Source organism: Phyllobates terribilis, unplaced genomic scaffold (assembly GCF_046119375.1).
Source record: "Phyllobates terribilis strain yellow unplaced genomic scaffold, ASM4611937v1 Scaffold_7__3_contigs__length_470593459, whole genome shotgun sequence".
Lineage (NCBI taxonomy): Eukaryota > Metazoa > Chordata > Amphibia > Anura > Dendrobatidae > Phyllobates > Phyllobates terribilis.
The window spans coordinates 79,222,015-79,243,563 of record NW_027362767.1 but is presented as its reverse complement, the minus strand read 5'-3'; the positions used below and the strand labels follow the sequence as shown (position 1 = coordinate 79,243,563).

The 21,549-nt window shown below is 43.9% G+C and overlaps 1 protein-coding gene across 1 annotated transcript in view; it reads right to left on the bottom strand.

Annotated features, from left to right (window-relative positions):
• Positions 1-20,764, bottom strand: part of PTGR2 (prostaglandin reductase 2) — a 32,449-nt gene extending 11,685 nt beyond the window's left edge. Inside the window, exons 1-4 of the mRNA XM_073638846.1 lie at positions 20,678-20,764; positions 12,571-12,637; positions 11,298-11,416; positions 2,329-2,520 (exon numbers count right to left, since the gene is read on the bottom strand). Of these exons, the coding sequence (XP_073494947.1) occupies positions 2,329-2,520; positions 11,298-11,416; positions 12,571-12,607 (348 nt within the window). The 5' untranslated portion in view covers positions 12,608-12,637; positions 20,678-20,764. The remainder of the gene's footprint in view (positions 1-2,328; positions 2,521-11,297; positions 11,417-12,570; positions 12,638-20,677) is intronic.
• Between the last annotated feature and the right edge of the window lie 785 nt (positions 20,765-21,549).

Below are 21,549 nucleotides of genomic sequence, written 5' to 3'. Positions count from 1 at the left end.
CACAGTGGGCGTGTCACTGCACTTGAACTACTTCCACCTACTGACTGACACGCCTCAACCTGATTTTCATATGGCTTCTACTCTAGATTCCTCATGACTGGCACATCCGATCTCTACAAAAAATGTATTGCTTTTATTAGGAGAAAAGCGCCTATACCACACAGGTGTAAAAAAAAAAATACACAACAGATTCCCTTTAAGGCCCCCATTTATACTAGAGTGAAGTCTGCAGTACCAGTTAATCATGTCCCTCAATATAAGCTACCACCAGACGTGTGTGGCAGCATATACACAGTGGGTGTGGAAAGTATTCTGACCCCTTTCAATTTTTCACTCTTTATTTCATTGCAGCCATTTGGTAAATTCTAAAAAGTTCATCTTTTTCTCATTAAAGTACACTCTGCACCCCATCTTGACTGAAAAACAAACCAGAAATGTAGAAATTTTTGCAAATTTATTAAAAAAGAAAAACTGAAATATCACATGGTCATAAGTATTCAGACCCTTTCCTCAGACACTCATATTTAAGTCACATGCTGTCCATTTCCTTGTGATCTTCCTTGAGATGGTTCTACTCCTTCATTGGATTCCAGCTGTGTTTAATTAAACTGATAGGACTTGATTTGGAAAGGCACACACCTGTCTATATAAGACCTCACAGCTCACAGTGCATGTCTGACCAAATGAGAATCATTATCTAAAAGGAACTGCCCAAGGAGCTCAGAGACAGAATTGTGGCAAGGCACAGATCTGGCCAAGGTTATAAAAAAATTTCTGCATTACTCAAGGTTCCTAAGAGCACAGTGGCCTCCATAATCCTTAAATGGAAGAAGTTTGGGACCACCAGAAGTCTTCCAGCCAAACTGAGCAATCGTGGGAGAAGAGCCTTGGTGAGAGAGGTAAAGAAAAACCCCAAGATCAGCTTGGCTGAGCTCCAGAGATGCAGTAGGGAGATGGGAGAAAGTTCCACAAAAGTCAACTATCCACCAGTCGGCCTTTGTGGCAGAGTGGCCCAACGGAAGCCTCTCCTCAGTGCAAGACATATGAAAGCCTGCATAGAGTTCGCTCAAAAACACATGAAGGACTCCCAGACTATGAGAAATAAGATTCTCGGGTCTGATGAGATGAAGATAGAACTTTTTGGTGATAATTTCAAGCGGTATGTGTGGAGTATGTGTGGAGAAAACCAGGCACTGCTCATCACCTGCCCAATACAATCCCAACAGTGAAACATGGGGGTGGCAGCATCATGCTATGGGGGTGTTTTTCAGCTGCAGGGACAGGACGACTGTTTGCAATTGAAGGAAACATGAATGCAGCCAAGTACAGAGACATCCTGGATGAAAACCTCTTCCAGAGTGCTCTGGACCTCAGACTTGGCCGAAGGTTCAACAAGACAATGACCCTAAGTACACAGCTAAAATAACAAAGGAGTGGCTTCAGAACAACTCTGTGACCATTCTTGTCTGGCCCAGCCAGAGCCCTGACCTAAACCCAATTGAGCATCTCTGGAGAGTCCTGAAAATGGCTGTCCACCAACGTTCACCGTCCAACCTGACGGAACTGGAGAGGATCTGCAAGGAAGAATGGCAGAGGATCCCCAAATCCAGGTGTGAAGAACTTGTTGCATCATTCCCAAGAAGACTCATGGCTGTACTAGCTCAAAAGGGTGCTTCTACTCAATACTGAGCAAAGGGTCTGAATACTTATGACCATGTGTTATTTCGGTTTTTCTTTTTTAATAAATTTGCAAAAATTTCTACATTTCTGTTTTTTTTTCAGTCAAGATGGGGTGCAGAGTGTACATTAATGAGAAAAAAATGAACTTTTTAGAATTTACCAAATGGCTGCAATGAAACTAAGAGTGAAGAATTTAAAGGGGTCTGAATACTTTCCGTACCCACTGTATCTCTCCTCCCCCCATATATAACCCCATGCAAACATGGCCAAGAGTGTGCATGTGTATGGGATTCGGGAGCGATTGTTGTTGGCTGGTGATAAATGTTTGATCGCTGGAGTAGAAGGTATCGGTAGCTTTGGTGCCCTTATGGACGCATTTTGGATAGGATGACCAACTGGTGGACACAGACAGAAGAGGCCCATGTGCAAGAAAGTATATTGGTCTTTGCAGTCCAATAGTGCACCATAATGCACAATTGCACCTGCTTTGGAGGTGGTAGTTGCCCCCTTACCTCTCGGGCACCTCTTTGGCTGCAAAGGTTGCACCAACGATATGTCCGCCCCTGGGCTAACCTGGTTAGATCATTGTAGATGTTATCCCTTTCTCTACTTTACTGCTACTATGAGGATAATTTGCACCTAAGTTACCTTGGTCAGAGAGTTGCCTTCCAATACACACTTTGTCTGCCAGGGCCAGTTGAAACTTGTCACAATCTCTCCAGTTTTAATGTTCCGGTGTCTACTTTGCTCCACCACTCCGATACCACTGCTATCCAGCACTTCGTTGATTTTCCATGCCTGGATATAATCTGTTCCAGTGTCCTCATTCATGCGGCAGCGCTGGAAAAATAAAATGACTGCGTTATGTAACCTGCAGTCAATTCTGATTATCTGTGAGCTGCCAGAGTTTTGCACATGTTGCTGCATATTTATTAAGTAAATCAGAACAAGCACCAAAACAAAACTGATATTTATCAATTGTTTTTCTATATAGTGTTAGAAATTGATCATGGCACAAATCAATAGCATCTTCCTCTTGTTCTAGCAGCTTAAAGTTCCCTTGTCTCTGTCTACATGTTCTCCTTTACAGATCTGTGTAGAGTAAAACCCCCACAACCCAGTACATATTATCCAAAACCGGCAAATTTGGCACAACTGGATGACCATTTGATATGTATGGTGACCTCCTTGTCGGGGATGGAGAAGGATGGGGCACTTGAAATTTCATTGCTCGATCCTTTAGTTTTCAGGGTAGTGGAGACCTCCAGAAGTGGCTTTTGCCTCTCTCCAGCTGAAAGACTTGAATTCTTATCCGAGTCGAGTGTTCATGTGTAGGGGAGTTGGGAGAGACAGTGTTCTGCCGAACAGACATTCAGCCAACAGATATTTCGTGAGTATGGTCAGCTTAATTCAGTAAATGCTAGACAGGTAGAAGAGAGGAGGAGGGGGGGATGCTGCTGCAGTAACTCACAATACTGGTGTGAGATTGCATTCAGTGAGCAGGAACAAAGAATAATGGAGGAAGATTCGGATCAGTTAGCATGGAGACAGAAAAATAAGGTTTTGAGTAGAGTTGGAGAGAATCAATTCGTAAGACTTTGGCCCAGCAGCCACTTCGGTAATCTTTGGCTGTCAGACATGAGCCCTGAGAACAGTCTCCTACTTCTCGGCTCTTCTTTAAATTATCCAGCCTGGCAAGACATCAAATGTAAGTCATGCCGCAAGGACGAAGTCTCACCAGGCCAGTCGATGCTGGGAGGGTAAGAGGAGGTCCTTAGGGCTTTTGTCCAGCAGACACAGATTTGTGATCTGGCCAATGGACCGAGTCCTGCAAATCGACTGGCATCAAGTCTACTTTTGAGTGCCTACTTGCCAAGAGTCTGGCTTTTCTAAGATCATGGGATGAACAAGATTGATGAAAATTTGAGGTAAATGGGAGTTTTTGGATTGGGGTTTATACATGGTCAATAGAAAGGTAATAAGACAGCAGACAATAATAAGTTGCCTTACAAGTAATGAGTAAGTCGGAGTCCATTTATATGGGCACATTCTCTTTCTGAAAGCAGCACCGATTGTTGCTCCAAGTAGATGAAGCTCAACTGCCACCGATCCTTTTACTTCATCATCAATCGGTGCTGCTGTTTATTTCCTTTGGGTGTATTGGAAAAACACACACAAATAAAAAAAAAAGGCAAATTGGACATAATTTCACACTGTAGAACAACTTGGACGAAAATAGTCTTTTTTTTCTGGTTAAAATCTGGACGATTTTTTCATACGCTCATCTGAACCCGGCGGGGGAGGATGTGGGGGATATGGGCAGAACACTGGATTTTGGCTGTTGGAGCTGAAAAGAGGACATCGGTAAACCAGGGGAGGAGTCCTGAGGAGATCATTTGCATATTCCCACTGCATTTTGGGGTAAGTGAAGAGTCTCCGCGAGCTCAAAGAACACTGGATTTTGGCTGTTGGAGCTGAAAAGAGGACATCGGTAAACCGCGTGCCTGCAGGAGCGCGCATTTTTAAAGCTTTTTTCACTGTTTTCAGAACATTAACAGTAAGAACATGGAAGAGTCCAGGAGCCATTTGGTGAGCTGCATATCCTGCTACATGTTCACAGACTTGCCAGTGGAAAAGCCAAACTTCACATGCAAGAAATGCAAGCTTGTGTCCCTGTTGGAGGAAAAGTTGCGAAATCTAGAAGAGAGGTTAACTACCTTGAAAATCATTAAGGAAGGTGAAGAGTTCTTAGACAGAGCAGAATTATCTCTTCATGATTCAGAAAGAGAAGAAATTCGAACTGCACCTGACGAAACAGAGGAATGGAAGCATGTGACCCACAGAAGCAGGAGGATCGAGAGGCAGTCAGCACCCATACTGCTCAGGAACCAGTACCAGGCTCTCACGCAGGAGAACCATGAAGAAATACAGCAAGATAAGACTTTGCCAGCAATGAATAACCTTGTAAGCCCTCAGAATCCTCCTGGATGGAGAAAGAAGAATGTTGTGAAGAAAAAACAGAGAGTGGTGGTCATGGGGGATTCCCTGTTAAGAGGAACAGAGGCCGCTATCTGCAGACCAGACATAACCTCAAGAGAAATGTGCTGTCTTCCAGGAGCAAAAATTAAAGATGTGTCTGACAGGATATCAAGACTCTTCAGACCTACAGATCACTACCCATTCCTGCTAATACATGTGGGGACAAATGACACCGCAAGAAAGGACCTGGAAACCATCTGCAGTGACTTTGAAGACTTAGGCAAGAAAGTGAAAGAATTGGGAGCGCAGGTGGTCTTCTCATCCATCCTCCCAGTGGATGGCCATGGAACAATGAGGTGGAATAAGATTCTACAGGTGAACAACTGGCTACGTCGATGGTGCCGTCAACAAGGATTTGGATTTCTGGATCACGGAATGAATTACCTATACGATGGACTACTTGCTAGAGATGGGGTGCACCTTACGAAGACTGGAAAACATGTATTTGGAAGTCGCCTTGCTACACTCATCAGAAGAGCTTTAAACTAGAACAATGTGGGAAGGGAAGCAAAAGGCCAGAAAAAGCCATACAGCTGACAAATACTATTGAGATCTCTGCTACTGGAAGTGGAAAAGAAGAACAAAGACAAAACAATTTAAATAATAAAAATATGGGAGGAAGAGAAACCAATCACAAACTAAAATGTTTTTATACAAATGCACAAAGCATGGGCAACAAACAAGGAGAATTAGAACTACTAATGCAGGAAAAGGAATATGATGTCATTGGAATCACTGAAACTTGGTGGGACGATACACATGATTGGAATAAAAGGCTAAAAGGATACAACTTATTTGCAAGAAACAGAATTGATAAACGAGGAGGAGGTGTTGCATTGTATGTTAGAAAAGCGTATATCTGCACAGAGATTGAAGCTTCAGAGACTGGGAGTTCTGTGGAAACTGTTTGGGTAAGAATACAAGGAGAGAACAACGGAAAGGACACCATTGTAGGCATTTACTACAGGCCACCTGGGCAAGCTGAAGATATGGATGAACTCTTTATGTATCAAATTACCAAGTTCTCCAAAAAATATGACGTAGTGGTCATGGGAGATTTCAACTATCCAGACATTTGTTGGGAATCTCTCTCAAGTAAAACTAACAGGTCAAGCAAATTCTTATCCTCTCTTGCTGACAACTTTATCTTCCAAAAGGTAGGGGAGAAAACAAGGGGATCTGCTACTTTGGATCTAACCCTTATGAACAGGGAGGAAATGGTTGAGGAGGTAAAGGTGGCTGGGACGCTAGGAGGCAGCGATCATGCTATTATAGAATTTTGGATAACTAGAGGAGGAAGACATGTGAAGACTCAAACTTCAAGGTTAGATTTTAGAAAGGCAGATTTTAAGAGACTCAGAAAGAGAATAGGAGGGATCCAATGGCTGGATGTCCTTAAGGACAAAAATGTCCAGGAAGGATGGGAAATTTTTAAAAATGAGATTCTCAAAGCACAATCGTTAACAATCCCGAAAAGTAGGAAGAATGGGAAGCATTTAAGGAAACCAGGATGGATGAACACAGAACTTAAACACATGCTAAAAAGAAAGAAAGAAATGTTTATTAAATGGAAAGAGGGAGGCATATCTAAAGAAGATTATAATGCAGTCTGCAGATCCTGCAGGGCACGTATCAGGTTAGCTAAAGCTGACAATGAATTAAGGCTTGCAAGAGATGTCAAAAGCAATAAAAAAGGATTTTGGGGGTATGTCAAAAGTAAAAGAAAAGTCAAAGATGCTATAGGATTTTTACAGGATGAAAATGGAGAAATGGTAAGAGAGGATGTTGAGAAGGCCGAACTTTTTAACTCCTATTTTGCATCTGTTTTCTCTCAGAAAGAAAATTTAACATCAACTGATCTTCACTGTCCTTTTAAAGGAATAGAGGAATCCAAGTTATCTGTAAACAGAAAGATTGTGAGGGAATATTTAGCTAGCATAAATGAGTTCAAGTCTCCAGGTCCAGATGAATTACACCCCAGAGTACTGAAGGAGATCGTAGAAGAAATTAAAGAACCACTCTCTATAATCTTTGAAAATTCTTGGAGAACAGGAGAAGTCCCAGAAGACTGGAGAAGAGCAAATGTTGTTCCTATCTTCAAAAAGGGGAAGAAGGTGGACCCAGGGAACTATAGGCCGGTGAGTCTGACTTCTATACCAGGAAAGATCTTTCAACAAATTATTAAACATGTATGTAAGTACATGGATAAGAATGAAGTGATTAACCAGAGTCAGCATGGGTTTGTAACTAACAAGTCATGTCAGACTAACTTAATTTCCTTCTATGACAGAATCACTGACTGGGTGGATCAGGGAAATGCTGTAGATATAGTATATCTTGACTTCAGCAAAGCATTTGACAAAGTATCTCACACCATCCTTATTGAAAAAATGACCAAGTATGCAATGGACCAGGCAACTGTTCGGTGGATTCATAACTGGCTTAGTGATCGGACTCAAAGGGTGGTTGTAAATGGCTTCACATCCAGCTGGATGAATGTCTCAAGTGGGGTACCACAGGGCTCCGTCCTGGGACCTGTATTGTTCAACATCTTTATCAATGATTTAGATCAGGGTTCCCCAACTCCAGTCCTCAAGGCCCACCAACAGGTCATGTTTTCAGGATTTCCTTAGTATTGCACAGGTGATAATTACATCACCTGCACAGGCAATAGTTACATCACCTGTGCAATACTAAGGAAATCCTGAAAACATGACCTGTTGGTGGGCCTTGAGGACTGGAGTTGGGGAACCCTGATTTAGATGAAGGAATTGAGGGTAAACTGATTAAATTTGCTGATGACACAAAGCTAGGAGGGATAGCTAATACTAGAGAAGAGAGAGAGAGGATTCAAAAAGACCTAAATAAACTGGAGCAGTGGGCAGCAACCAACAGAATGGTTTTTAACAGGGAAAAATGCAAAGTACTACATCTGGGCAATAAAAATGAAAAAAGCATATACAGAATGGGAGGAATAGAGCTAAGCAACAGTACATGTGAAAAAGAGTTAGGTATACTAATAGATCATAGACTGAACATGAGTCAACAGTGTGATGCAGCAGCAAAAAAGGCAAATACAATTCTGGGATGTATTAACAGAAGCATACAGTCTAGATCACGTGAAGTCATTATCGGTCTTTACTCCTCTTTGGTCAGACCTCATCTGGAATACTGTGTACAGTTTTGGGCACCACATTTTAAAAAAGACATAGACAAACTGGAGCAAGTTCAGAGAAGAGCGACCAGAATGGTGACTGGTCTGCAAACCATGTCCTATGAGGAACGGTTGCAGGATTTGGGAATGTTTAGCTTGCAAAAAAGAAGACTGAGAGGAGACTTAATAGCTGTCTACAAATATGTCAAGGGCTGTCACATTGTAGAAGGATCATCTTTATTCTCATTTGCACAAGGAAAGACTAGAAGCAATGGGATGAAACTAAATGGGAGGAGACACAGATTAGATATTAGAAAAAACTTTTTGACAGTTAGGGTGATTAATGAGTGGAACAGGCTGCCACGAGAGGTGGTGAGTTCCCCTTCACTGGACGTCTTCAAACAGAGGCTGGACAGACATCTGTCTGAGATGATTTAGTGAATCCTGCTTTGAGCAGGGGGTTGGACCAGATGACCCAGGAGGTCCCTTCCAACTCTACCATTCTATAATTCTATGTAGTGTACTGTCCATACCCCTCTAGCAATGGGGAAGAAATGATTGTGCATGTTTGTGACAACATGCCCGATCCATCTTTTCTGTACTCTCTTGTATACTGATTGTAACGCTGCAGTACATTTGCTGCTTACTTACAATGTTGGATATTAGGTCATTATCGTCTTCGCCAATTTTCAAAGCAGGGAAAAGTCAAATGACTGCAGTTCACACATGAGAAGTGAAAATATACTGCATGTATAATGTAGGAGCCGGAGAATGTTAGCGCTCCACAGGAACAATTCCACCTTCTGATATGCAAATCCCAACACATTTCTACTTTCAAGTCTTTACAGGAAAATAAACTCTGCCCAATGTTGTTCAATTCTGAATATGCAAAAAAGAAAAAAAAAAAACAATGTGATTCTATCCTGTTCTCCAATATACATTTATCATTTTTGTGTTCTATAAAAGACCTGTCTACTCTGCTAAAATGTATGTCTGTTTTACTAGATATTAGTATTTATTATTAATAACAATTATCTGTATTGTGCTGGTCCTCTTTTAATCCTCCTGTAAACAACCTGACAACTGGGATTAATCATCCTCCCTGTCAAAAGTGATTATCTCTAAAAAGCTGACTGTGCAGTTTCGGAGTGCGTAATGGGACACCCTTAATTCACATGGTTTATACAATTCCTGGGGTGAGAACAGAGGAACAGTACAACTCAGTTGTTAGAAAAGATGTTCTGGAATTTTATTTCATGGGAAATCTGAGCATTTACAAAGTACCCTCTAAGAAAAATTTTAGGGATGGGTCCCTTAAAAAAAAAAAAAAAAAAAAAAAAAAAAAATTAAAAAACTCCCCCACAAAACTGCAGTTTTGATTATTGAGCCCTGTTAGGCTAAATTTGCATGAGTATTAAAAAAAAAAAAAAGTGTCAAATTTTTAATTATGTGAGGAGGATAACTGGAATCCCCTCTGCCTTGACCTTCTTGAGGAGTCTGGGCAGAAGAGGTAGAGGCAGAAATAGGTAAGGTAGGAAGAAGTGCGACCAGAGAATTGCCAATGTGTAGTCGTGGCTGCATGAGGATCTCAAGATCTTGCAATGAATCTTGGTACCTTGTGGTTTAGTTTGGATGTTCACAGATCGACATCTGATGTGCCCCACCGATGACAAATCTACTCGAACACCTCTGGATGAAGAGCCCATTCTCCTGCCACTACCTGCTCGCGGCTCAAGAAGTCTCTGACATGGCCGACAGACTCCACGTCCCTCTTTGATGGTTGATATAGGCCACTGCCGTGGCATTGTCTGGCTGGATCTTGATGGGCAATCCTAGAACCAGGTGCTGCCAAAGTAGAAGACCCAGACGGATGGCTCTGAGCTCCAACATATTGATCAGAAGCAGTCTCTGCTGACTGTTCCAGGATCCCTAAACCAACAAATGGTGGAAGATGGCCCCCAATCCAATAAGGCTGGCATCTCGGGTCAGAACTTGCTACTGGATGGGGCAGAAGGAGCGACCCTGGACTAACAGAAGCAACGTCAATCACCACTTGAGACACTAGCGACAGTAAAGTGGAAGGAGGATTGGACGGTCCAGAGACTGTATTAATCTGTCTCAACAGGCCTTGAATGAAACGGAGCAAACGGCACTGCCTCAAACGTTGCTACCATCTTTCCCAAGACTCTCATACAAAACCAAAGAGGAGGTCTCTCTGGTTGCTTTAAAATTCGGACAGAGGATTGCAACGCTAACCTCTTCTCCTCTGGAAGGAAGATTGAGGCCTGAACTGTGTCGAATATCATCCCTAGAAACAGAATTAACGTGGACTTTGTCCTGTTGATAATCAATCTAAATTGTTCCAGGGAACCTAGAACAATCTGCAAACTCTCCAGATTTTGATAAAAGGAAGATGCCTTGACCAGAATAGTGTCCACGTAGGGGGATTACCACCACCAACCTGGTCTGCAGCAAAGTCATAACTGGGGCCAGAACCTTTGTAAACACCTTGGGCGTGGTTGCCAGCCCAAAGGGAAGAGCCCTAAACTGAAAGTGATCCCGGTTGACTGCAAAGCGAAGAAATCGCTGATGGGCCGGAAAGATAGGTACAAGAAGATAGTTGTCCTGGATGTCTATCAAGGACAGACACTTCCCGGACTCCATGGATGCCACGACTGACCGGAGCGATTCCATCCTAGAGTGACGCAGCTGCACCCATTTGTTCAGCCGTCTTAGATCCAGAATTGGACGCACTGAACCATCCTTTTTGGGGATGATGAATAGATTTGAGTAGAACCCTCTGAAATGTTCTGAAGGAGGACCACTCATGATTACGCTTGCTTGAAGCAGGGATCCTATCGTTTGATCGAAACTGGCTCTTATACTGGGGGAACAAAAATCTGAAAAAACGAGAAACTATTCTGTAGCCAGAAGAGACGACCTCTCTGACCCAGCAACACTACAAAAAACTGAGGGAGCCTGAGGCTAGCAGGCGAGGTATAGTCTGCTGGGGAGGAGCTAATTTTCATTTAGAATGTAATAATAGTGCCAGCCTCCAGGTGGCCGCAGACTGTCCCCTGGTTCTCTAAGTCCTCCAATGAAGCAACCGAGAAAAACCCATGATTTTTCATTTGTACTCTCATCCATATGGAATCTGTTTCTTACATCCGTGCGACACACAGATGGCATCTGTTCTTTTCATACATAAACAGTTACAATACTAAAAACAGTGTTCCATGTTAATAATTGCAATGTATCCATAAAAGACGAATGAAATATGGCAGAGCCAAATGGATCCGATTTTGTTTTTTGCGCACTCAGACTTGAATAGGCGAGTCTCATCCAAAATGCGGAAGAAACAAATGCGATTCGGGCCATCTGGGTGTTATGCCGCCTTCTGTACATAAAGACACAGACTGCTCACCAGGTAAGGATCCACAGAAATATACAAGGTTTGGGTCAAGACTTGTCCGTCCATCAGCTCCTCTGTAACATCTGCTTCCTCCAGGCGGAAGTTTTCGGTTGTTGGCTCTCCATCATTTCCTGAATAAAAATACACAACATTGCTAGGTGTCAATTCACATTTGCTGAATGTAAGTAAGACAAGCAATGGCCAAGAAGGGGAGGCTTATTTACTTGGAGTTTGCATTTTCTTTCAACCTTTTTCATCCATTTTATGTAATTTCTGGAACATTTTTCTAAGAGTTCAGGATTGTACCGTCCGATAGATATTTCCGCTTCACATCTAGAGAGGAGAAACATCTGCCGCTCGCTCCGAATTCCGTGGCCGCACAGATCACTTTCCAGCATGTGCAATTTGGGTCACACGTGGTATAGAGATCAGATGTGCTAATTCTGAACTACGCGCCCTATTTATGCGACTCAGACTCTTGCAGGGACTAAAAATACAGTAGGGTCACAAGTCAGCACAAATCACTTTCACACTTTTCAATAATCTTTGACACCTGGCTCTGACACTGAAAATGTTATCAAAATTGTCACATTTACCCCATTTGATTTTCCTCCAAAAATGCAGATCATTTGGACTGACAAACAGAGTTTAGGTTGCTTTTCCATGATGTGTGGCTTACTAGGCATTCTGCTGTAGTTTCAATACAATTAGTGTTTTATCAGCAGGAGATTATCACAGCAGGACTAGATCTCATGTGCCAGGCAGTCCAGCTAATCTGTGTAACCACGCCCCCACCACTGATTGGCCGACTCCTTTGTACATTGTCAAGCTGCCAATCCGTGGTATGGGCGGGGTTATACACAGCTCAGCATTTGAGCCCTGCTACATCTACAGCAGAGAAAACAGGGATTCTATCAAAACTGCACGAAGCAGCACAGTAAAGGATACATAGCCAGAATCAGGGTCTCTGCCCCTACATCACATTCTATAGAAAAAAAACTATTAATAGATTCCCTTTAAAGTCCTAGTATAACGTATGTTTTCTTGATCCCGACTTATCTGGTCACCCAGAGGCATTCCATCAACCATCTCTCTGATCCTCCCATCAGTCAGGGTGGAGTTATCTTCTCCATTTCATTTATTGTGCACATATCGGCTTGATTAAATCTATCCTCTTACCCCTAATGTACATCCCGGGCTTAATGCCTCTGATCACCTTCCTATTGACGCCAAGCTCTGATCATTTTTACTTTTGAATTAAATAAAGCAAAAATAAATGACCTACCGGGCCGAGATGCCAGCAACGTCCTCTTAACCTTCATGCTTCAAGTTCTTTTGTCTTGTCTTTATTTCTGCACATAAAAAAACCCATAAAACAAGAGCAATCATAAGGCCACATTCACACGTTCAGTATTTGATCAGTATTTGTAAGCCAAAACCAGGAGTGGAACAATCAGAGGAAAAGTATAATAGAAACACATCACTACTTCTGTATTTATCACCCACTCCTGGTTTTGGCTTACAAATACTGAACAATTCATTTTCAGTACACTGTCCCCATGTTTGAAAACCATTACTGCAAATACTGTATGTTGTAAAAAAATATATATAATTTGACCTCCGCACATTAAAGGGAATCTATTAACAAGATCACTCCCCATAAAGCATGTATATGGGCATGTAGGTTGGAGAGAGATAAAAGTGTTGGTACCTTTAGATTCGCTATCCATTGCCTGAATCCGGAGTAATCCACAATTTTTAAAATATGTAAATGAGGCGCTAAGTGCTTTCTCACACCCAGAGCACTTAACAAAAATCTGCCTCCTGACATTATTTCCATTCCTAGCGTCTCCCTCTCTGTAAGAGATACAGCTCAATGCATCTGATGGTTGTTTTTTTTTTCTTTTTTTCTTGATTTAGGCAACATATAGTGGATATAAAGTGTCCATATAAACAGTTTAAGGAGGTCTTAAAGGGAATTTGTCTCTAGATTTTTGTTACCCCATTATCATTATCTAGAAACAGAGGCCCTGATTCCATGGATGTGTCACTTATTGGGCTACTTGGTGCAGTTTTGATAAAAATCACCATTTTGTCTGCTGTACATGTAGCAGAGCTCTAAATGCTGAGTTCTGTATAACCCCACCCACACCACTGATTGGCAGCTTTCTGCCTATGCACAGTGTACACATAAATCAGCCAATCAGTGTTGGGGGCGAGGTTGGACTACCTGACAACAGGCCAAGTAGTCCACTAGTGATAATCTCCTGCTGATAAAACAGTGATTTTATAAAAAACTACAGCAATTAGCCCAGTAAGTGATACATCGCTGGAATCAGAGTCTATGTCCCTACATTATGCTGCTCTCAGATTAGGTATCAAAAACCTGGTGACAGATTCTCTTTTAAGATATTGCATCAAGTTAACTGTATAGCATATAAGGGCGTATTGACGTCATAGCAGGGTCCTCTGTCCTGCCCCTCTAAAAGCAAAGTTGAGGGCGGCTTTAAAAAAATAAAAAAAGAGCATTTGGGCAACAGCAGGGAAAATATATGGCTGGATAAGTTACAGGCCTGTATAGCACAAGACTGCTGAGGCGAAGTGATTGACTGCAGCGGTCATGCATGTGCAGCAGCACGCCATCACTGTGGCATTGTACACACAGATGGATAAGGAGCACTGCAGTTGCAATGCTTAAGAAGAGCAGGAATTATCCTGTATTTTTATATGCCATTTTCGTCCTTTAACATTTCTTTTCTGATCAAGAAAAACTAAAAAAAAAAAAAAAAAAAAAACACAACACGACAGGTACCGTATGTATGTAGAATATTTGTGGTACAGTAACATTTCTGTGGCTGTCATTTATGGAGTCGTAGTCACAATCTGGCATCTACGCTCAATACCTTATGAGCTTTGTATCGTATAAACACTGATTTTATTTTCATTTTTTTCTTTGAAACATTTTAAATAAAACAAATTTTAAAAAAAAGTTAAACGTTTTCCTTTGACTCAGATCCAACCTGGGGTTTGTAAGCCGCCGTAAGTGTCTTAGTTGCCAAAACACAATTATGTTGGTGGTTACAGATCTAAACAAAGTGGCTGCATTGTCGGAGGTTAAACTTGAGAAATATAGTGGAGGATTTCTTTGTCCCTGTGATTTCACACTACAAAACCTTGTTGCCTGGTTATGCCGAAAATACACAAGTTTTTATGTAATACATTAGTTTTAAGGGAACTTGTCAGTGAGACCAAATCCTGCCCTCCGCAATCGCATATAAGGACATGCAGGTCTTTGAAATGGAAATCCATCGACACCTTTATATCTTCTATCTGTTGCTGATAAATTAAAGAAGTTGTGCACTACTTTAGATTACCCACCCAATGTATCCCCCCAGGGACCCTAAAACTTTTTGTAAATACCTTCCGTTGCAGATAATGCCTGTGAGTGGCGCTATCCTTGGCTGCTCACAGGTATCACGTGCCCCCACGCTGGCGTCACAACAAGTGAGGCGTGACTCAGCGCTGGGGTCCCTGCGGTGGCCGCTGGGTTGTGGGCGGGGTTATTCCCCGCGTCACACCTGGCATCCACCGCGCGCTTTCCCAATGAATAGGGAGAGGCAGAGCGCGGTGGATGCCGGATGTGACGCAGGGGGGGTAACTCCACCCACAGCCTGGCATCCACAGTGGAACCAGGAAGATCGTGACGCCCGGCTGCTGCCAGCACTTGTCATGACATCAGCGGATGTCAGCGTCTGCTGCAGCTGGGGGTCACGTGATGCCTGTGAGTGGCCAGTGATAGCGCCACTCACAGGCATTATCTGCAATGGAAGGTAGTTACAAAAAGGCTTAGGGGCCCTGGGGGGGATACATTGGGGGGGGGGGGGTAATTTAAAGTAGTCGACAACACCTTTAACATTTTAAATTCATATGCAAATGAAGTGCAAATGAGTGACACAGAGTAAGGTCAGCCCCTGAAACCACACTTATGGGTATTCAGGTTTTTGAACTGTAAATCAATCGACACCTTTATATCTTCCATCTGTTGCTGCACTCCTGAGAAATTATCAATGTATTCCATATGAAAATAAATAATTAAGTGCTTTGGGCATGACTGAGCACTTCCTGAGCCTCTGCCTCTCCAGGTTGTTCCCCCACCCAGCGTCAGCTTCTTTAGCTTGATTGATAACTCACTATGTGACATCAGGCAAGAAAATCAGATAGTGAGCTATCAATCAAGCTAAAGAGGCTGGTGCTGGGCGGGGAAACTACTTGGGTAGGTAGAGACTCGAGAAGTGCTCAGTCATGCTCAGAGCACTTAATTCTTTATTTGCATATGGAATATATTGCCAATTTCTCAGGAGTGCAGCAACAAATAGAAGATATACAAGATATTGATGGATTTACAGTTCAAAAACCTGCATGCCCATAAGTGTGGTTTAGGGGGTTGATCTTACTGACAGATTCCCTTTTATAAAACCCTGCTAGAAACTTGAATAACGAGTTGATTGTACTGATCTGACTTCACTATACCTAGTCATGAGCTGTATTCTCAGGTGTCTTTACTTTTCCTGGAGAGGACAGAATATTAGGTGAGTGGTCATGTCAGGTCAGCCCGACATGAGGAAATCCTCTTACAAAGCATTTCGTCCTTCTGGCCCATTGTGGGGGCACTCAAACGGGGGACTCCCTCCTATGACAACCCTTTGCCATACAGACAACACTCTTATGGTTTTGTAGCTTTGTGTTCTGTTTTGGCTAAAATTCATGGAAAATTGCTGTATTTCAGGGGTTTTATGGTGTTTTTTTTTTACAAGTTTTTTGGATGTATTTTTATTTGTGCTTTTGCGGTATATATATATATATATATAAAATTTTTTTTTTTTTTTTTTTTTTTTTTCGTGCCATTATAAAAAACTTCCAAGAAAAACATCGGAAAAAAATGCTATACGCTGAGAATATATTCAAGTGTTATTCAGCAAACCTGGTGTCGGTTTGGCAGCAGGGCAAAATCCTGATCAGGAACTGGCAACTAAAGAAGAAGAGACGGTGTGCAGGTTTAGAAAAAAAACTATTCCAACTTTTATTCATTCAGATTAAAATATAACAAGAAATCTCTCCGCAGACAGGTACAGGTAGCATCACTGACGCGCTTCGGTCCACCGTGGACCTTAGCCATAGCAAGCAAAATAAGAGTTAGAATGGTTTTATTCAATACCTAAACTTGGCAAAGTTACGCACACTGACACCTAAATCTGTCCAACACGTTTCTTGAAATTTTTTTTTTTAATGAGTCTTGAAAAAAAACGAACAATCAAAACGCAACAACAAAAATCATGTTACTATGTCATTTTTCCTGCAGTTATTTGATGCCAACGGGGTTTCCCAATGCTGATTATAAAGGTCCATAGAGACAGAGCTTCTATAATCAGGATATAGAAGAAATACTTGAACTAGGAGTGTAACTAGGATTTGGCCAAAAGGGTTCACAGTCATGGATATGCAACTGTGTGCACAAACAAATACACATGGATACAAGCAGCAAAAGGTATACAAGCAAAGAAGCCATGGGGACTTTCCTGGCCACGGACTCAAAATTGAAATGGTTTGTTCACCGAGCCACTTAGTTATCAATTTTCCTTGGGATCTGGTCTCCATTATGCTGGAGAAAGCATTGTTCACCACCAAATTGCTCCTGGGTGGTTGGCAGAAGTTTCTCTTGGAGGAGGTTTAGATCCCATTCTATATTCATGGCAATGTTCTTATCCAAAATTATTAGTGAGCCCCCTCCATGGATGAAAAGCCCCCATGCATGAATGGTCTCAGTGTACTTTAGGCTATGTACACACATTGCATAAATCTGCAAAGTTGCTTTTTACAGTACCAGCAAAAGCTATGGATTCCAGAAATCTCATGCACATGCTTGCTTTTTTATTTTTCCTGAAAGAATTGGAAAAAAATGTCAGCGTTTTTTCACAGAGGAAGAGCGGAAAGAGCGCAGAAAAAGAAAGCGCAGAAAAAGAAAGCGCAGAAGAAAAAGAAAGAAAATTAAGAAGAAAAAGAGACAGACTCTGCTTCCTTTGGCAGCCCCCCTTAGCCCTTACTATGACCATTTAACAGAACTTGTCTTCGATGGGGTTCGGGTAGAGTTCTGGTACCTGAACTGAGCTTTGGACTAAAGTTCGGTAGAACCCAACCATCCACAGGTCCGCTCATCCCTAATCATTGCTATGAATAAAGAAGTGGATCTAAACTTCCTCCAAGAACAACTTCTCCGGACCATCCAGGAGCGATAGGTATGCACAATGCTTTCTCCAAAATGATGGAGATCAGGTCACAGGGCAAAGACTTGATGAATTTGTCAATAAAAGATTAAAAACCTATAAAATGCTAATAACTGTACTTCAGTAACCATAGATACAGCCGACTAAAAGATCGAAGAACACTGGAGCAACAAACTGTGTGAAAAACAAAACTTTTGGCCTGTGGGGTTCTGTTCTGGGGTCTATATTACTTTATTATGGGTTCTGAGGGTGGTCTGTGCTCATGTTTGGGTGTGCTGAAGAGCAGGGGCGGACCTACCGCCCGTGCAGCCGGTTCATTGAACGGGGGCCCCCAAGGGAGAGGGGGCCCCTTCAGCAGGGCCGCCATCAGGGCATGACTACCCTGACTCCAGCATGGGGCCCGGCCGGTCGGGGCCCCCTCGGAGCCCCGTTGGGTCCCCCCTCTTGTGCGTCTCCTCGTGGGGCCCCCGTCGCAGGACCCCCCGCCGTCACATGACCGGAGATGTCCCTGCGCTCAACATGGGCCCCCGGCCCCATGCTGAGCGCAGGGACATCTCCGGTCATGTGACGGCGCCGGCACAATACTTAACCATCCCCGTGCCTCCGCAGCGTCTTCCGCGTCCTCTGACTGACGTCTCAGGTCAGAGGGCGCGGTGATATGTTTACACCGCGCGCGATCTCTCCTGAGCTGTCACAGCGTGAAGACGCGGGCGATGCTGGAGTCCGGATCAGCATCAGGTGAGAAGTGAGGTGAGTATTTGATTTTTTTTTTTTTTTTTTTTTTTAATGCATGGGGGCATGGGGCATTATATGGTGGGGGGAGAGTGGGTGTGACATCCTGCATGGGGCATTATATGGGGGGGGGTGACATCCTGCATGGGGCATTATAAGGGAGGGGGGTGTGACATCCAGCATGGAGCATTATATGGGGGAGGGGTGACATACTGCATGGGGCATTATATGGGGGGGGCTGACATGCTGCATGGGGCATTATAAGAGGGGAAGGGGGGATGTGACGTCCTGCATGGGGCATTATAAGGGAGCGGGTGTGACATCCTGCATGGGGCATTATAAGAGGGGGAGGGGGGAATTGACATCCTGCATGGGGCATTATATGGGGGGGGGGTGACATCCTGCATGGGGCATTATAAGGGAGGGGGGTGTGACATCCAGCATGGAGCATTATATGGGGGAGGGGTGACATACTGCATGGGGCATTATATGGGGGGGGCTGACATGCTGCATGGGGCATTATAAGAGGGGAAGGGGGGAAGTGACGTCCTGCATGGGGCATTATAAGGGAGCGGGTGTGACATCCTGCATGGGGCATTATAAGAGGGGGAGGGGGGAATTGACATCCTGCATGGGGCATTATATGGGGGGGGGGTGTGACATCCTGCATGGGGCATTATATGGGGGGGGGGGGTGACATCCTGCATGGGGCATTATAAAAGGGGAAGTGGGGAAGTGACATCCTGCATGGGGCATTATAGGAGGGGGAGGGGAGAATTGATATCCTGCATGGGGCATTATATGGGGGGGGGGGGGGAGGGGGGAGTGTGACATCCTGCATGGGGCATTATATGGGGGGGGGGTGGTCTGACATACTGCATGGGGCATTGAAAAGGGGGGGAAGTGACATCCTGCAAGGGGCATTATATGGGGGGGGTGAGGCGACATCCTGCATGGGGCATTATAGGAGGGGGAGGGGAGAATTGATATCCTGCATGGGGCATTATATGGGGGGGGGGGGGGTGTGACCTCCTGTATGGGGCATTATAAGGGAGGGGGTGGTCTGACATACTGCATGGGGCATTGAAAAGGGGGGGAAGTGACATCCTGCAAGGGGCATTATATGGGGGGGGGTGAGGCGACATCCTGCATGGGGCATTTTATGGGGGGTAGAGGTGACATCCTGCATGGGGCATTATAAGGAGGGGGGGTGTGACCTCCTGTATGGGGCATTATAAGGGAGGGGGGGTGTGACCTCCTGTATGGGGCATTATAAGGGAGGGGGGGTGTGACCTCCTGTATGGGGCATTATAAGGGAGGGGGTGGTCTGACATACTGCATGGGGCATTGAAAAGGGGGGGGGGGAGTGACATCCTGCAAGGGGCATTATATGGGGGGGGGGGGGTGAGGCGACATCCTGCATGGGGCATTTTATGGGGGGTAGAGGTGACATCCTGCATGGGGCATTAAAAGGGGGGTGTCATCCTGCATGGGGCGTTACATGGGGGCCAATATTCTGTATAGAGTGTTATATGGGGGGGTCAGTATTCTGTATAGAGTGTTATATGGGGGGGGACAGTATCCTGTATGGAGCGTTATACGGGGGACAGTATCCTGTATGGAGCATTATAAGGGGGTCAGTATCCTGTATGAAGCATTATATGGTGCTCATAACACTGTATGGAGGTCTATACTGTCCGGTCTGCACTGTGCGCTGTGAGGATTTGCCGGTTTCTGAGCTATTGTAGAACTTACAATAGATATCACTCATGTAATGTAGTAAGTGAAATCCTTGGCCTTGTACTATATATATAGTAGGTATCTGAGGTATCTCTGCATCATGAATCGTGGTATGTGTTAGAGGGGCCCACTGAGACTCTGTCGCCCGGGGCCCAGAAAAACCTGGAGCCGGCCCTGGGGGTAAGTATAACAAGTTTTATTTTTTTTTTAAATACAATTAATTAACTAGGAGTGGGGGGAATCAGAGATGCACATGGGGGGGGGGTGAGAGATGCACGGGGGGGGGGGGGGGACTTCATGCCCCCTATGAAGGGCAGGGGGGGCCAAAAAATTCTTGCACAGGGGCCCCCTAGTCGGTGTCCGCCCCTCCTGAAGAGGGTCTTATGCCTGTCGTTTACATACCAAGTTGGGGGGGGGGATTTTTTATAGATTTGGGCCTTAATTCTCCCCAAAGTCCCCTCTCTGCAGTTTCTCTAATAAAGCTGCCATTTCCCATCGTATCTGTCCTCCATGACTGTGTGTGGAGCCCTGCAGCCAGTCACTGCACACTGCGCACCAGCTCAGGACGCAGCGGCTGCCCGCAGCAGCGTGAGGAGCAGACGTGTGCCCAGGGAATAGACGGACCACGTGACCACTCACCCGAGAACCCGCGTCCAAGGACAACCCAGCGAGCCGTACTGCGCATGCGTCACTCTTCTTAAAGCGGCGATCACCGGAAGCGTGCACATTTTGCTGTCCTGTCGCGTTAGGTGTGCTTTATCCTTAACATAGACTAATATTAATCTGCTGGGGTATAGATATAATACACACTTCATATCTAGTAGTAATACTGCCTTACAGGCAAAATTTGCAACGTTTCATGAAAGCTGCCACTAGAGGGCGCACACTTCCTCTGTGTATGTAGACAGCTACCAGAGAGAACTATGGTGAGCGCTCCCTAGTGGCGGCAGCGGGCGGTAAGACTCTGGTCGCTCTTATTTGTTTTATTTTTATGAAGCGTTTTTGTTAACATTTTTTCTCAGCTGCTTTATGTAAATGTTAATTTAAGCTTTTTTTTTTTAATCTATAAAAAGTAGTGTTTTTTTTAAAGCAGAAACGCTTATAAAAAAACCAGAAAGCACCCAGGTATTGCTCTATGCCCAAAACTTAGTTTTTAGAAATTTTTTTTTTTTTTATATGTGGATTTTTCAGACAGAAAAATCAGGAGAAAAAAATGCTGCATAATCAGGTATGTTCACACACAGATTTTTTTTTTAACATGGATTATTCTGGGAACATGGAGCCTGTCCCGTCTGCTTTTTTGCCCAAATTTTCCAATGCTCGTCAGGTCTGATTGTAACCTTGAGGCCGGGGTCACACCACCGTAGATTCCTTCATCCCAGAGAATCGGGTGAATTATGCTAATGACGCTCTGATCAGAGTGTGATCATGATGTGATCTGATTCTCTCGGATGAGAAGATGGAGAACAAAATGTCTCCATATTTTCCATTGTGTCACTGTGCAGAAATCA